Source organism: Lampetra planeri, chromosome 6, assembly GCF_965212315.1.
Source record: "Lampetra planeri chromosome 6, kcLamPlan1.2.h2, whole genome shotgun sequence".
NCBI lineage: Eukaryota > Metazoa > Chordata > Hyperoartia > Petromyzontiformes > Petromyzontidae > Lampetra > Lampetra planeri.
The window spans coordinates 16,215,088-16,232,296 of record NC_136112.1 but is presented as its reverse complement, the minus strand read 5'-3'; the positions used below and the strand labels follow the sequence as shown (position 1 = coordinate 16,232,296).

General features: G+C 50.4%; 1 protein-coding gene across 1 annotated transcript in view; it reads left to right on the top strand.

The window, feature by feature from the left end:
* LOC144719620 (bactericidal permeability-increasing protein-like) overlaps positions 1 to 14,709 on the top strand; it is a 48,686-nt gene extending 33,977 nt beyond the window's left edge. The window contains exons 14-15 of the mRNA XM_078595711.1: positions 9,350 to 9,426; positions 14,208 to 14,709. Coding sequence (XP_078451837.1) covers positions 9,350 to 9,426; positions 14,208 to 14,249 — 119 coding nt within the window. The 3' untranslated portion in view covers positions 14,250 to 14,709. The remainder of the gene's footprint in view (positions 1 to 9,349; positions 9,427 to 14,207) is intronic.
* The last annotated feature ends 2,500 nt before the right edge of the window (positions 14,710 to 17,209 follow it).

Genomic DNA, 17,209 nt, shown 5'->3' with positions numbered 1-17,209 from the left:
GGGCCCAAGAGAATAGAGGGTATGAACTTCTTTCACATCTTATGTTATAATCGGAGGTGCGGATGAAGGACAACAAACTAAACAATAAAAGCAGTAATAAAGAAATTCGTTTTCAATGGATGTAAAAGTGCATAGCACCAGTGGCTTCCTAAATATCGAAAAGAAGACCGTTCCAGACGGCCGCAAAGTGCATCTGAATGTGCACGATGCAGTGACCGTCTTTGTTCAATGGTTAGCCAAAAGTCGCTTCGAGGATGGCCGGAGTTTGCGTTGTGCTCACCTTCTTCTTTGATATCGCCTTTGTAGAGCAACCATGAGACATTAAATTGTAAGTGATGTAGCCGTTCACTTGATTTATCTGAGAGTTGATTAAGTGCATGTACACCCACCCTCCACCTTCACATTTACTTATGTATGTGTAATGTAGTAACTCCACGGGAGACGACTTCACGGGTAACACACTCTTTATTTTATCAAACTTGGTTACAGGTGACTAACACCTACTTTGTATCTCGGGTGACAAACACCCACTTCGCTACTTGGCGACTAACGCCCACTGAGTTACTCGGATGACCAACATCCACTTAGTACTCGGGTGACAAACACCCACTTAGCTACTTGGCGACTAACGCCCACTGAGTTACTCGGATGACCAACATCCACTTAGTACTCGGGTGACAAACACCCACTTAGCTACTTGGCGACTAACGCCCACTGAGCTACTCGGATGACCAACATCCACTTAGTACTCGGGTGACAAACACCCACTTAGCTACTTGGCGACTAACGCCCACTGAGCTACTCGGATGACCAACATCCTCTTAGCTACTCGGCGACTAACGCCACTGAGCTACTCGGATGACCAACATCCACTTAGCTACTCGGCGACTAACGCCACTGAGCTACTCGGCTTCACTAGGTCTTCAGCTCCGTCTTCGGGTCTTCAACTGGGTAACTCTCCCCGAGTGCTCTCGCGCGTCCCCCTTTATACCCCACCTGCGGACGTCGCTGCGAGCACCCACTTATTCGACCAATCGCCGGGTGCTGGCTACGATCCTCTTTTCCCACATCTCATCGTGCCTCACCACTCACTCCGCGCCGCCTCGTCATCTGTCACTCCCGGCGCGCGCGTCCACACCACGCCCACAACGCGTGCCCAACCCCGCACCCCGCGCCGCCCCGTGATCCATCACTGTCACAGTCGGCGCACGTCAATACCACCACTACATCACCCCCTACCACATAGCTCGCAGCCGCCCCGGCTGCTACAAAAATTACAAACCCTCCCTGTGTGCCCCGTAACACAACACAACAACAAGAACAACAACTAAGCTAACAACACAACACGACGCGAACACCACCATCCGCAACCCTCAACCAATGCCACCGCGACAACAGAACAATATATACAAACCGGCGAGTGACAATAGCAATGTGTATACAAAAAAAATAAATGGAAATTTTTTTTTCTTTCGACTCGTGCAGTGTCCCCTTTTCTTCCGAGCGTCCCTACAACGGGACATTATCCCGGCAGAGGGGAACACCGGGCGAGCTCGGTGTAGAGCACAAAAAAAACCCGTCCTCATGAAAATTGTTGAGACCTAGCCCGAGTCCGCCTTGCCGGTCCGTCGTACGGCACCAGACGCGGTTGAACGTCCGGTGGTGCCGGCGGTTCAGGAAGACATCGGCCAGGCATCGAGGACTCGTGCGTGCCCCGGGGTTCAGGCTCTCGATGGTCAGCAGCCGTCAAGCCCGAGGCACCTGGGGGTGGGTCAGGTGGAGACACGTGAGGATCAGCCTGCGACACCTCCCTCCCCGAGTCGACGGTCACATCACACGCCCGGTCGTCACGGCACAGAACGGGGTCACACGGTGCCGCATAGGGCTTCAGTCGGGAGGGGTGCACATACCAACGGCGTTTCCCCCATTTAATCTGTATACTCTGGGGCCGTGCAACCCGCACAATTTCCACCGGTCCCCTCCAAGGTCTCAACAACTTGGGGGACGTAGCCAACGGTGCATGTGGACAATGCAGCCAGGCCTTATCGCCTGGTTTCCAATCATGCGTATGCACCCTCCGCTCATGCAATTTCTCGTTTGCAATTTGCCGCGACCGCGAATTCAACCTTGCCCCCTCCCGCGCTTCAGTCAATTTGGCGATATTAAATTTGATGTGGTCTGCCAATTTAGATTTTGCACGTGGCTGGGAAATCCCCAGTTGGACGTCCATGGCCGGATCGGCCTCCCGCCCATACATAAGAAAAAATGGGGAAAACCCTGTCGCCGCATGAGGGGCCATTCGATAGGCCGCGAGTACCCCCGGCACCTGTAAGTCCCAATCAACCTGATCGTCGCAGACCTGTTGGCACAACATAGACGTAATCGTTCTGTTCAGACGCTCAACCATCCCGTCAGTCTGCGGGTGGTAGGGGGAAGTACGCACTTTCTTTGTACCCAACAGGTCGCACACCTCGCGCAACAAAACGCTCGAAAAATTCTTCCCTTGATCCGTCAGCAAGCGTTCGGGGGCGCCCTTGTCCAACACATAACCCTGGACAAAGGCGTCCGCCACCGCCGCAGCCGACTGGTTGGCGAGCGGCCATGCCATAGGCCATCGGGTGAAGTATTCCACGCCAACCAGCAGGAACCTATTTCCCCTTGGTGTAACCGGAAAGGGCCCCAAGATGTCCAACGCTACCAATTCGTTTATACGCGAAACCTGAATGGATTGCAGCGGTGGATTAGCCGCCAATGGTGGCGGTTTCCTTTTGGCGCACTCTACGCATCCCTTAAGAATATTCGCCACGTCGTTACCCATCCCCGGCCAATAATAGTCTCGCTGGATTAGGGCGAGCGTTTTGTGAAAACCCAGATGCATGAGCCGTTCATGAGCTGCCAGAACAATCCTACCCCGCATAGCAACAGGCACCACGAGCACGTGACGCCGGGACATGTTGTCCCACCTCATCAACAGGCCCTGTCTGCACACCCAGGAACCGACCCGCGCCTCCCCTTGTTCGGGAGCGCCAACTTTCCGACGCAGCGTAAGTAGGGAGCTGTCGGACATCTGGAGGCGGCCCCACTCAACGAGGGGCAACGACAACAGCGAATCCCTCCCCGTGGGGGCGTCCTCTCCCGGGGTGTCAGTGGCGGCGAGCGCAACTCCCGGGGCGCCGGCGACCGGGGGTTTGCACCGCGCTGATCCCAACAAACATGTGCAGTCCGTGCACGGCGGCAACCGCGACAAGGCGTCCGCGTTTGAGTGCCGCAACCCTTTTCGGTAAATCGTCGTGAATTGGTAGTCTTGAAGGACCTCCAACCATCGGGACAATTGGCCCGATGGCTGCGCCACGCGCATAGCGTATTGTAGAGCCGCATGGTCCGTCCGGACCGTAAAATGACGGCCGTAAAGATACGGCCTGAATTGCTGTGTAAAAAACACAATGGCTAACAATTCACGACGAGTTACGCAATAGCGTTGTTCTGCGGGGGAAAGAACCCTACTACCGTAGGCGACCACCCGTTCAACCCCCCCGACCAACTGTGAGAGCACCCCCCCGATACCCGTATTGCTGGCGTCCGTGTCAAGCAAAAACGGTTGTGTGAAATCGGGGTAACACAAGGGGGGAGCCTGCACCAAAGCGTCACGGAGGGAGCAGAACGCATCCTCCTCCTCTGCCCCCCAGTGAAACCTCACACCCTTAGCCGTCAAAGCGTGCAGGGGCTTGGCTATGGTGGCAAATTGCTTGACAAAACGACGGTAATAGGAGGCAAAACCAATGAAACTACGAACCTCCGTGACCGAGGTTGGCGTTGGCCATGAGCTGACGCAATGCGTCTTAGCAGGGTCCGTCGAGATCCCTGAACGACTCACGATATGGCCCAAATACCTGACAGATTCCCGAAGCAGAAAACATTTAGCCGGTTTAAATTTTAGCTTAGCGGAACGCATCCTGAGGAACACCGCTCTCAGTCGCTGGAGGTGCTCCTCGAAAGTCCGACTAAAGACGATAATATCGTCAAGATAAATCAAACAGGTATCCCATTGGAGGCCTGACAAAACCAATTCCATGAGTCTCTGGAACGTGGCGGGGGCGGAATGTAAGCCCATGGGCAAACGGTTGAATTCAAAAAGGCCCCCAGGTGTGCGGAAAGCAGTTTTAGGTTTAGACTCGTTATCGAGTGGCAATTGCCAAAATCCAGAAAGCAGATCGAGTGTGGAAAAAAACTGCGCTCCCGCCAAGGCATCCAGCGACTCATCCATCCTGGGGAGCGGATACGCATCCGCCATCGAGATTTTGTTTAAGCGGCGGAAATCGACACAAAACCGCAAGGACCCGTCCTGTTTCTTTACTAGGACAATAGGAGCACCCCACGGACTAGAAGAGGGCGAAATGATATCGGCCGCCAACATATCATTAACCGCCGATTGCACATGTTCCTTCTCGGCCGGGCTGAGCCGGAAAGGATTCTGACGAATAGGGGCCGCGTCCCCTGTAGCTATGTGGTGGCGCAACAGGTCAGTGCAGCCGATATCGTACTTATGTTTGCTGAACACGTCAGCAAACTCAATGAGCAAACCCCTCAATGCTCCCAATTGCACCCCGGACAAGTTAGCAGAACCCGCACACAGCGAGTCCAACCACTCAGTCCCCTCATCACTTTGAGGATGCGACTCGACAGTAAAATCTGCTTGAGCCACGAGCCGTTCCTCAACGGGCAGCGGCGCGGCGTGAGCCAGCACCGTTCCCTGCGCAATTACGGCCGGCCGCGACCCCGTATTCAGGACCATTACGAACGGCTCACTGTCCCCTCTCACCATGGTTTGAGCGACCGCTAAGTCGAGGCCCTTACTGGCTCTGTTTGACGGCCCCAACAGCACCCCCTGTGCCTCCGCACCCACCTCGAGTGGCTTCCTGAACCGAAGGGGTACTAACATTTGCGATCCCGGGGGTACCCGTACAGTGTGAGTCGCCAGCGCCTGCACCGTCGCACAAACCGTGCGCACTTTGATAGGGCTCGACAAGAAGGCAACCCGCCGACCTGACGGAAGTTCTATGCAGGCCTGATCAATAAGAATTTTGATGGGCATTTTTGACAAAAAGTCCGTACCTAGCAAACAGGGAACGGCCAGCGATGATGATACAAAAATAGGGCCCGCTAATTTAATGTCCCCAATGCAAATAGTCGCCCGAATCTGGCCGATGATCCCCAGGGATCCCCCATTCGCCGCATAAAATGGCACGTCTACCGGCAGAAGGGGTCTACTTTGGACGGGAAGGATGTTATAAATAAGGTCCGAGATGATGGTGGCCGACGCACCCGTGTCAACAAGCACCCGGACCTCAACCCCGTCAATGAACCCCGTTACCACGGACGACCCGGCTGACGCAGCCACGATCCTGTGGGCCAATTCGGACCACTCGACTGCTTGCGGGCCGCGTACGGACCCCCCCCGCCGAATTGAACCCCCGGCACCCAGCCGCGAACCCCCCACCGCGAAGCGGCGACCCGAATGTGCCGTGTTTGTGGACCGAACGTGTGAGGTGCCGCGACTTGCCGGGTTTTGTTGGGATGACTTGTGGCCCTGGTCGTCGTCCCGACGTGGTCCTGCGGTGCGCGGACGCGGGGCCCGGCACCCGGCTGCGACGTGACCCCGAAGGCCGCAGTTGTAGCAGACGACGGACGTCGTAGGTTTCGGTTGCTCCAGCTTGCGGGGCGAACGTGTGGGCGAACGACCTCCCGTTCTCCACTCCCCCGGACACGGTGCAGCGAAGGCCCGCTCCTGCACCGCAGCTGGCTGAGGTTCGGCGATCGTGGCGGCCAGTGCCGCATTCCCCGGCCATTTGCAGACGACCCCCGGCTTGCGTTTGAGGACCTCGTACGCGTGAATGCTCGTGGCGATCGCCAGGGAGCAGATCTCCATCTCGTCTGCCACGTTGATGGGGACCCCCAACTCGTGGGCCAACACCAGCAGCTGCTCCGTCACCATGGCGTCCTTCCCCTCCTTATCCATGCGGGGAAAAGCCGCGTCCGCCAAGGCGAGCAGTGCCGTGCGGTAGGCTAGCGTCGTTTCCCCAGCCACCTTCCGCCGATCGTAGAACTGGTGGCGGCACGTGGAGGGCGGCCCGAACACCTTCGCCATCAGGTGTAGTGCGGCCTGGAGCGTAGAGCGGGACGACCTTGCAGCAGATGTGAAGGCTGCAAGCGCGTCGTCGTCAAGCATCGCTGGCAACGCACGCAGGGCAGTGGTGTCGGACCACCCCGACATCTCCTGATGAGCGAGGAACCTTCGTTGGAAGGCTCCCCAGTCGCCCCCATCCGCCTTGAACGCCGACAGCGCGGGCAATCTTTGCTGGAGGACCCGATCGTCGTCGACGTCGGAGAGATTTTCCCGCGCTCCGCTGGAGTTGTGTAAAATGTCGGCTCGGTTGTCAGGCGCAAAATGGAGGGCTCCGGCGCGCGCCGATGACGTGGGCTGCGCTGCGCGGAGGTGTCCGGCCACGTGGCGTCCGTCTTTCCCGCCAATCGGTGGCGGCCCCCCAAAAACGGCGGCAACTTCCAGGCTTTTGGCGCGAAGCGCCCTTTGGCGGGAATCCTCCACCGTCGCTTCCTCCACGACCCCCGCAGCCGTTTTTCCGCTCGCCGGAACGGAGATGTCGGCCAAGACAGCGGCGGCGGCGAGTAGCAACTCCGCCAAGCGGGCGTGCGCGTCCTGGAGGCCGGTGTCGGAGGCAAGCGGAGCGTCGGCCATCACCGCGAAGTGCTGCATCGGCGGCAACTCCTCGTCCTCTACTCCCGAGGTCGGTGTCCCCGGTACGCAGTCGTCATCCCGACCTCGCTCGTGGGTACGGGTAGTCTTCCTTGTGTCCATACTTCTTGAAGACAGGTTTACTTCTGACGCCAGTTGTAATGTAGTAACTCCACGGGAGACGACTTCACGGGTAACACACTCTTTATTTTATCAAACTTGGTTACAGGTGACTAACACCTACTTTGTATCTCGGGTGACAAACACCCACTTCGCTACTTGGCGACTAACGCCCACTGAGTTACTCGGATGACCAACATCCACTTAGTACTCGGGTGACAAACACCCACTTAGCTACTTGGCGACTAACGCCCACTGAGTTACTCGGATGACCAACATCCACTTAGTACTCGGGTGACAAACACCCACTTAGCTACTTGGCGACTAACGCCCACTGAGCTACTCGGATGACCAACATCCACTTAGTACTCGGGTGACAAACACCCACTTAGCTACTTGGCGACTAACGCCCACTGAGCTACTCGGATGACCAACATCCTCTTAGCTACTCGGCGACTAACGCCACTGAGCTACTCGGATGACCAACATCCACTTAGCTACTCGGCGACTAACGCCACTGAGCTACTCGGCTTCACTAGGTCTTCAGCTCCGTCTTCGGGTCTTCAACTGGGTAACTCTCCCCGAGTGCTCTCGCGCGTCCCCCTTTATACCCCACCTGCGGACGTCGCTGCGAGCACCCACTTATTCGACCAATCGCCGGGTGCTGGCTACGATCCTCTTTTCCCACATCTCATCGTGCCTCACCACTCACTCCGCGCCGCCTCGTCATCTGTCACTCCCGGCGCGCGCGTCCACACCACGCCCACAACGCGTGCCCAACCCCGCACCCCGCGCCGCCCCGTGATCCATCACTGTCACAGTCGGCGCACGTTAATACCACCACTACATATGGGGCAGTGCAAATTTCTGTGGTCTATGGTGTTGGCATTCATAGCCACACAGGAGTCTCTGATTTTCCACTTGTGCATTCGGTGTCCAGTGCATATTCCATGGTTTGTGCCGATCTGGTTAAGTGCTGCCTATTATTCCTGTGGAAGATGGAAGTCGGGAAGGTTATTTAGAAGCAATAATTATTTAAAAATGTACGTCTAAATAATAATCACTGGACAGCCTACATTACGAGTGATGCGAGCTCCAGTGCAACATGGAAAGGTTGACTCAACACATATATTTATGGCCATTAGGATTTAGTCTTAAGCGGACCGCATGTGCACCAATGTAGACCTCCGGAGCTGTTAACTCTAAGAAACTGGCATGTGGATTGGCAGGAATTAAACGTCCCAGGATTGGCTGTCAAAACGTCTGGAGATAAAACTACCATGGCCATAGAAGCGTGTTCTCGGTTAAATCTTTCCTGACCAAAATGTGTTAACGATATTAAGGGGTGACAACCACATGTTACTACAGCCACAACACCGTATCCGTACAAGGCTTACATTGATGATGAGGGATAATAGGTGAGGTTCAAAACTGTGTTATGGGCACACAGTCCCGACCTTCCCAAAAACCCTGGCTGTTGAAGCAGATATTTCAGCCTGCTGAGGAAAACATTGCAGCCATTTCCCTGCATATAATGCCTGACACCCGAGAATGAGGAGGCTTACCAGTCTTCACCTTGAGCTGCAAACATAGTCAGTGCTGCAAAGGTTGCACTATGATCATGCGTTTCTGAGAAAATGGAAACTGCCTTATCAGCCACAATCACAAATCACTATTTCATACCATTTAAAAAATAACTTGCAGTACCAACCTGCAGGTTTGCTGTGTATTCTGATATCTTGGGGAGGGTGGAACCACTCAGCTCAAACGAATGTCATGACCCTGCTAGGCCCATGGAACCTCAAAAGATAGGCACCACTTGTGAATAGCTCGCTGATGTGCCATCTGCTGAGTGTGAAAGATGAGCGATCCAGAGTCAGACACGGATAAAGCGGCACGCAGGGTTTTACATCCTAAGTGAACCGCTTAGGGAGGGTGACATGACATTATTACAGCTGCTTGGACCACAGGATGGGTTCCCTAGGAATGGAAATATGCCCTAGTTGACAATGTTGATTGCCTCTTTTTTTAATCATGTGGACCGCACTTCTTAGAACCAGGTGGTTATGATGGGCGGTCATCTGGCAGAAGGATGCATTGGTCAGATCGACAAAATTAGAACCACGTTGTGGGAAAGTCATTGGTTGTTATAGTACGGATAGACGTAGCCCAGCAATATGAATGTGGAATTTCCACCTCTGGCTCAGGGATGTAGACAGGAGGAGCACCAATTCGCCACTACTAATTTGAACAGGAATCACTTGACGTTTATTTATTTTATTTAACACTTGAGGTCCATATGATTGAAATAATTGTGCAACGTTGGTCCGAGCGTTTCTCATTCATTGCTAACAAAAGTTTAGTGGCACCTCTAACTGGCAGTGCCGCACTACCCAGCTACCTCTGCGTTCACTGCGTTGCTCCAGCCGGCTTTACCAGTGCTGACCGCAGCGGTGATCCCCTTTGTGGACCTCGCAGGGAGACTGCAGAAGGGCATCCCCCTGCCCATGATGAAGAATGTGAGGCTCGTGAATGCCCAGCTGCTCAACAAGGAGGTAAGGTCAGATTTACCTGGAGAATTTGGAAATAATGATAGATTATTCGTTGGGATCGAGCAATTCCTACTCTGAACAACGATGGTAGGAGCTGCCACGGTGTAATGGTTGCCATGCTGGACTTGCAATGCAGAAGTCGCCAGTTTGATCCCATCTCCTATGTCGCAGCAGTTGAAACTATGACACAATTAATAACATTCACGAATATAATCATCATTAGTAACGTAAACATACGTTTGCCAGTATTAATATGGTAATAATGCAGGAAGTGTTAAGATGTTCAAAGACCGTATAGAAACACCTATTACAAGGTATCAAATCAGCAGTAACCACACAGACTCGTGGTAAAACATGCAAACAAATATGCTTCGATATAATATGCATTGTCCTTGAAACTGATTGGACTACAATCAGTTAAAACTGACAAAAATGGTCCCGTAGTTCAAACTGCTCAACCCCAACTAATAATGCGTTGGCGTTTCCATCGTCAGTTGGCGTTCATTGCTTTATCGCACCAGTGAGACAGTCATCAAAGAGGTTGTCTCTGGTGTAGGCCAATGCATACATCATCAAAGCATGTTTGTTTGCATGCTTTGCCACAAGTATGTGTGTGGTTAATGCAGACTTGATGCCTTGTAATAGGTGTGTCGGTGAGCAAGAGGGCTGATTGAGTGGAGAGATTGTGTGAGAGTGATTATTTCAAATACTGTACTGCAGGGGCGGTTTCTTCATTAGGGCGATTGGGCGACGCACCACCAATGTCATTCAACCACAGAGTCACGCTAGCCGTCACTGTGCCTCTGGATATAGTCCAATCAGCGTCATGTCACGTTCTGTGGAGTACCGCCTCTTTTTGGGTGATTTCACTCCGGCTGAGAATCGCCCCGAGTGGTCCCATAGACTTACATTCAAAGATGTTTTTTTTCGAACGGGGGGCGCTGCAATGCATTCTCTATGGCTTCCGGGAGGGCTCGCACTAGCGTGCTTACGTCATCATACGTAAGCACGTTTCATCCAACAATATTATTTGTCGCCACCTAGTGGAATCTTTAATAAAATAAACTTGAGTCGATTGTATTAATAGTGAGTATAGAAACAAACAAGATGCATTGTAAGAGTCACTTTATTTTTCATTAATATTAAAGAAGTGAAGTTGCCTTTACATGCTTAAGCTGTTAATTTATCCTTTGCATGGGTGGACCTTATCCTTATAAATCATCCAGACATTTGCCCCCCCTGAGAGATTTTGCAGGAGCCGCCACTGCTGTACTGTATGTGGCTCTCAGGAGGTGATATCATAGGCTATATGGGGGCTTTTGCACTGTGGTTCTTCATGTGTGGTGTTACATTTGACGTTTTATTACTGTATTTTAAAATTATGCAGTCATTTGTATTTCTTATGTTTAAAAATGTTGTTCAAAGTTGAGTGGAAAACTTGGGCGGTGAAACATTTCTTAAGCAATTTAACGCGGGAGTCAATGAGAAAACGATCATTTAACGGGTGTTCACTTACTAAGCCATTTTCGTGGAAGATATGTTGCTCGTTAAGCGAGACACACCTGTATTAGTATTCGATATCTTAATACAGTACCTGTACTGGCGAAAGCTGTCCCATAGGTAAATATACCTTCGTCTAGACACAGACCGGCTGAAGTGAACGCAGTGAAGATGCCACGGTGACCACATTGCTTGAGTGACTTCGTGGCGGCCATGATGCATGAGGGTTGTCTTCCTGGCAGCTGATTGGCTGTTGCGGTGGGAGCGTTTACACTTATGTGACTGAACATTGCGTTCTTGCGAGAATTATTTTACTGGTAGGAACCACCTGGTTCCACCAGCCCACAGGGGATTATTGTGTCCTTCCGTCCGTCGTGAATCCAAAAATGGGAGGGGTGGGGCTGGGTGGAGAGGGGAGGGTGGGGAGGGGCTGGGTGGGGAGGGTGGTCCTGGGTGGGGGTGGGAGGGGTGGGGATGGGTGGGGAGGGGCTGGTCACCCCGTGGTGCCCTTATAAAACTCAAAAACGTTTAACCTACTCACGCCGGCTTGTGCCCGCCCTCACAGTCGGCCATATTTGCGGAATACACCACGCCACCGTTGACCCTGGCCATTGACCGAGTAACCCAACGTTCCTACCAACTCCCTCCGCAGGAATGTGTTATTTTGTCTAAAGTCACGTCGGATCTGACTGCAATCGCAGCCTTGTGGACTTATGCTAAAGTTTTCGACCATTTTGGGCACTGGGATACTAGGATTACTGCCGGTTTCTCCAAAGGGAAACGTTTCCTTGTCACTCGCTGTGGCCTCCAAGAAAAACTCTTCTTCCCGAGGGGCTGAGCTCTGTGTACAGAAGAGGCCCTGTACCGTGCATGGATTGAATAGCTCGATGTGAAACAAGCACAACGCGACAACAATGATACCCACAGCTGCCACACTTCTGTAAGACAATAAAAAGTTGGGAAACATCATGCAAATAAACCAGACCACACGGGTTGAGAAGGCCTCAACTCGAACCCATTCACAGTACACATCCAGGCAACGCCGAGTCTGTGGTGACAGACACCTCTTCCGAAGCTGCTCTGTTGTCCAAATCTCCAGTTTTCTCGCTGGGCTTTTAAGGAGCTTCACGCAACAATCACCTTTGTTAAACGACCTTGTTTCCAGCCACAGTCGGCCGCAACTATTTGGTGTTTGTACACTTGGTGTCTGCGGAATTTTATAGCGCAAGGCAATGGTTGTGAAGGAAAAGGTTGTGTTTGATAGACAAGTCTGCAGTATGTTTACACGAGGGTGGGATGTGGCAATGTGTAATCCCAATTGAGTAATCGGCAGTGAAATATTACGAATTTGGCAAATTTGGACCGTGATGCCAATTCACACAATGGCCTACTCATTTCGAAAGACGTCACGATATCTTATAGTCTACTATGGGTGAAGCTGACGGCACAGAGTATTTTATGGTGAATGTACACTGCGCTAATAACCTGGACAGCCAGTGTGATTCGAACTGCTAAATTCTGCGACATGCGCTCAATCCACTGCAACTGCATCAACTGAGTTAGGCGTTGCGCGAGGTGCGCCCAAAGTACAACCACATTCAGAAGCCCAAAGCTCGGTGGGTGGTGTGTGAAGTACTATTACTGGTAGGAACGAAGTGAACCAGCCTACAATAGATTATATCGTCCGTCCGTCCGTCCGTGTAGCAACATCGCCCCCTACTGCAAACACTTGGCAGGACCCTACAAAAACCTTTAGACTCAGTGACGCTTTCCTGGCTAAACAAGTGTAACATTCCCTTATAATTCCCTGAGATAGCTTTTAATTAAAACATTTAAATTAAAAATTAACTCACAGCGGCCTAAAGCCTACAGCTAGGCCTTAAGCCTAGAACTAGGCCTCAAACTCTCCCTTCGTATCGTACCCCCGCGTGTGTGAAAGGGAGTTAATGTTTAACAACGTTACATTCCCTGATGTTTTTTTTTAATAGAAACATTTACATTTAAACCTTTTACATTAATAATTAAAACATTTTAATTAAAAATTAACTCACAGCGGCCTAAAGCCTACAGCTAGGCCTAAAGCCTAGAACTAGGCCTCAAACTCTCCCTTCGTATCGTCCAATTAGGTGTAGCAACATCGCCCCCTACTGCAAACACTTGGCAGGACCCTACAAAAACCTTTACACTCAGTGAGGCTTTCCTGGCTAAACAAGTGTAATAATACATTATGTTTATATTCTTTGGTTATTCGTTCCTACCAGCCCACCCCGCAGGGACCTGTTTATGTGCATATCCTATTAGTGGATTATTTGCAGTGAAACTTGACACGCCTAACAGCCTCGCTGTTAAAATGCAAAGCGTTTAAGGAGGTTGGCCGTTCAGACACGTCGCTCCACCGGCGTTAGCCTGCACACACTGATTGACTGGCCACGGAGCAGTGTGAGGATTGAAAGGGTATGAGCCGTCAAATTCCAAGTGAAAGGGGTGGTCAGTTGATGTTCGGTGAAGGGTTCACGCAGTGGATCGGTAAGTTACATTAGCTCGGTTGAGTATGGTCGAGAAGGCCACGCACAAAATAAAAAGCCTGGTTAACTGTCCCTTGAGGCGCCTTCCAGACACCCGTTATGAATGCATGTTCTGTCTTACTGACTGAATAAAGATAGCCCTTCTTGAAGCAAAGCTTGTGCTCGACTCCTTTACATCTGTAACGTAACGACTTCCGAGACACTGTCTGTAGAGGGCTTCTTTATTATTTTTCGTTGGCATACAGCTACGACTTAAGGACACAGTCACAGGTTATTTAGCGCTGACTGACTATATACCTGGCTGACTATACAGCGACAACGGCGATGCCTAACTATATAGCTGATTGACTATATAGCGACGATGGCGACGGAGAGACGACAGTGACGACGATGACAGCGGCGACCACCAGAACCCCGAACCCCTCGGTGCCCAGAACCCCATTCCTCTCTGCCTTTTATCCTCCCAGCATGGCCATGCCCCGCCCCTGGCCACGCCCCTCTTCTCGCACTCTCTCACGGGTTCTGGGAGCTTCCGGATAGATTCCCTCTTTGACTCTTGGCCTAGTTTTCCCCCCTTGTGGTCGCTCGTATGCATACTCTCTTCTGTAGTTTGTGTGCAATTCTCCCACCCGTAATTAGTCCTTTCGACCGTCAGTCGGCGCACTGTCTCTACACATGTGTAAAGATAAATATTGACCACCATCAATAAGCTTCGCATTGGAATTTGTTCCACTGATAATGACTATCTTCTTTTGGCAGAAATTTGTTGTCGTGGGCATGGACCTGAAGTACGAACCATAGGTGGGAGGTCCGGGGGCCACCGGAGCTGCCCACGTCGACTTGGAATGGGATCGGCCACCGTGGTGTCACCGATGCTTCATGGCCTCACATGGCAGCGTGTGGGGTCATTCTGCTTAGGAACGTTTTATTTGGTAATCCTGAGGGGGACTATCATTCATTGATTACCAGAATATAACAATAATTAATAAATGATGTTAGGGTTCGGCCAGGTATTGAACCCTCCACCACCCGACGTAATTATGAATCGTAATATTGATTGTGGACATATAAATACTGTATGCTAATTACACTCTCTTTAAAGGAATGATTCTATGTGATTACAAAATACAATAATCATAACTTGGTTCCTGATTTTTTTGTTACTTTCCATTCATTGTCTAGTATACTAGTGACCAATGCTGCCTGTTTGGAAATATGGGTGTGGTGTGTTGCTTTTGCAAAATAAACCGTGGTGATGAAATGTGGAGTGCGCGATGGTTAATTCATCTCGCAATATTAACCAGGAACCCCGGCTCATGCGATGACCACAGTGTGTGACAGGACGCTCACTCACGTGGCCTATAATCCAGCACTGCTGTAGTGGCATTGAGGGCTGGTGGATTGCACATGTTGTGACGCAGCATTCCTATTGACGTTGATGAGGTGCGATATCCTGGTTCGCCAGGAGATGGCGGTACAGGAAGTGTGGACTAATCTGTTGCCATCTGTACGGGGATGGAGCATTGCCTCCTCACGTGCGTGGGTCTTCTCCGGGTGTTCCGGTTTCCTCCCACTTGTGTAATAAACACTCATCATTAATTGGCTGAAAACATCTTAAAATAAATACCCAAAAAAGAGTCCTGTGACTCAGTGTGGTTGTCCTGGATATACAAGCAAAAAAAACTTTCCTGCTCGTTACGTGCCAGTGTAATATCCATATGAGACCGTGTCTATGCATATAAAAGGATTGAGGTCTTGTATGGAGAGTCGCTCAACACTCTTCGGGTGAACCGAGGGGATGAAGTCCCGGCATGGGCAGCGAAGACGGGCGGAGGGGACTCGGCCCCTGCGGCACGACGGTGCGAGGGGTGGGGGGGCAATGGGAACACGCGTGAAGGGTGAGGATCTGGACAAAAAAGTGTATTTGAGAGGTCCCTGAATTCAGCTAACGAAAGATACAAGTTGAGTCTTGATTTAAAGCTTTCGTGACTACAGGAATTCATACTCTGTGGGTCTTTCGGTAAAGTCACGTAGATAGAAAAATAATTGTAAAAATCACGACGTTTCAATCGCAACACAAGCAATCGTCTTCAGGTGAAATAAGTTATGTTAAAAATCTTTTTTTAAACACGCTTTAATGAATTGTAACGTGCTAGTAATGGGAGTACTCCACGACTCCAGGAAGTGGCCCCGAAGCTTGCCATAATGTAAGGGACCGTGGTCAGTTACAGCCAACGTCAGTTGACGGTGGATAATTAGACCCAAGCAGAAACATAACATGTCAAAAAGATTGTTTACAATTTTTTATTATTATTATTATAGAATATAGTATTGTCATCAGCATGACATAAGTATACCAAGTTTGCATTCGATACCACATTGGGAAGTGGGTTAAAATTGAGTTACAAGATTTGAGGATACAACAACGACAGCAACAACAACAGAGTTAAATAAAAGCGTGTAATAATTATATTCTTAGGTTTTTTCGGTAAAGTCACGTAGGTAAAACATAAAACATCAAAATTAATAAAAAATAAAATAAAAATTACGACGTTTCAGAGGCAACACAAGTCTCCGTTATCAGGTGGGACCGTCACAGCCAGATTAGCTGCATCAAGTGAGGCAATGATTCAAGATGTAATCCCTTAAAAGCAAGTTGAGGGGGGAGGAGAGGGGGGGCTCATCAGAATGTGGTAGCCAATGAATGGAACGTATCGGGAGGGAGGGGGGCGGGGCTCAAAGACGGCGTGTAATAAAATACAGCAGGCGAACTGCTGAAGGCAGGATCTCAGCAGTTCGCCTGCTATATGTTTTCACCTGAAGACGATTGCTTGTGTTGAGATCGAAACGTGATTTTTTTATTTTTTCTATCTACGTGACTTTACCGAAAGACCCAAAGAGTATACAAGTTCAGGTTGAATATATTTTTTTACATTTAAAATTCTTGTGTTATTGATCACTTTATTGTATCGTTTTTACGTATTTACTTGTATTGCCTATCTGGGCTTCATTTGAAATGTGTGTCTTAAGCGAGACCAACATCACACCACCACGATTAGTCCTAGCCCTGCTCGGCTGCCAGAGATCCAGATATATATTCTTGGTTGTTTCGGTAAAGTCACGTAGAAGGGAAATAATAAATAATAAAAATAAAACGAGAAAATTCTCACGACGTTTCGATTGCAACACAAGCAATCATCATCAAGTGATGCAATCGAAACGTCGTGAGAATTGTATTGTTTTATTTTTATTATTTTATTATTTCCCTTCTACGAAACTTTACCGAAAGAACCAAGAATATGAATCCCTGCAGTCACGAAAGCTTTAAATCGAAAAAGATCCAGATATCTTCTTGTGAGGCCAGCATCATATCACGGTTTAGAGAAAAAAAATGACAAGTTTAATTTTACCAGGTAAGGCCCACTGAACCATATAGCTCCTGTTCAGAAGCGAGCTGGCCACAAATAATAGCTCATCGAAGAGGAGGAGGATGAAGATGATGATACAGAGGAGGAGGATGAGGAGGAGGCGGCGTTATTTTGTTGGTGACCGTGGCAGCCTCTAGTGGCGGGAGCGATCCCGCACAATGTGACAGCACAACGCAGACAATCCACGCGAGTGTCGCAAGCGATGGAGTCGGTGCGAATCGATTAATCGATTACCACTCCCACCCCCCGTGTTAAGTGCGAACCCGGACGATCGATTTCATAGGGATATCGATTACTCCCACAAGAATCGATTCCACGAACTGAGAGGTTCTG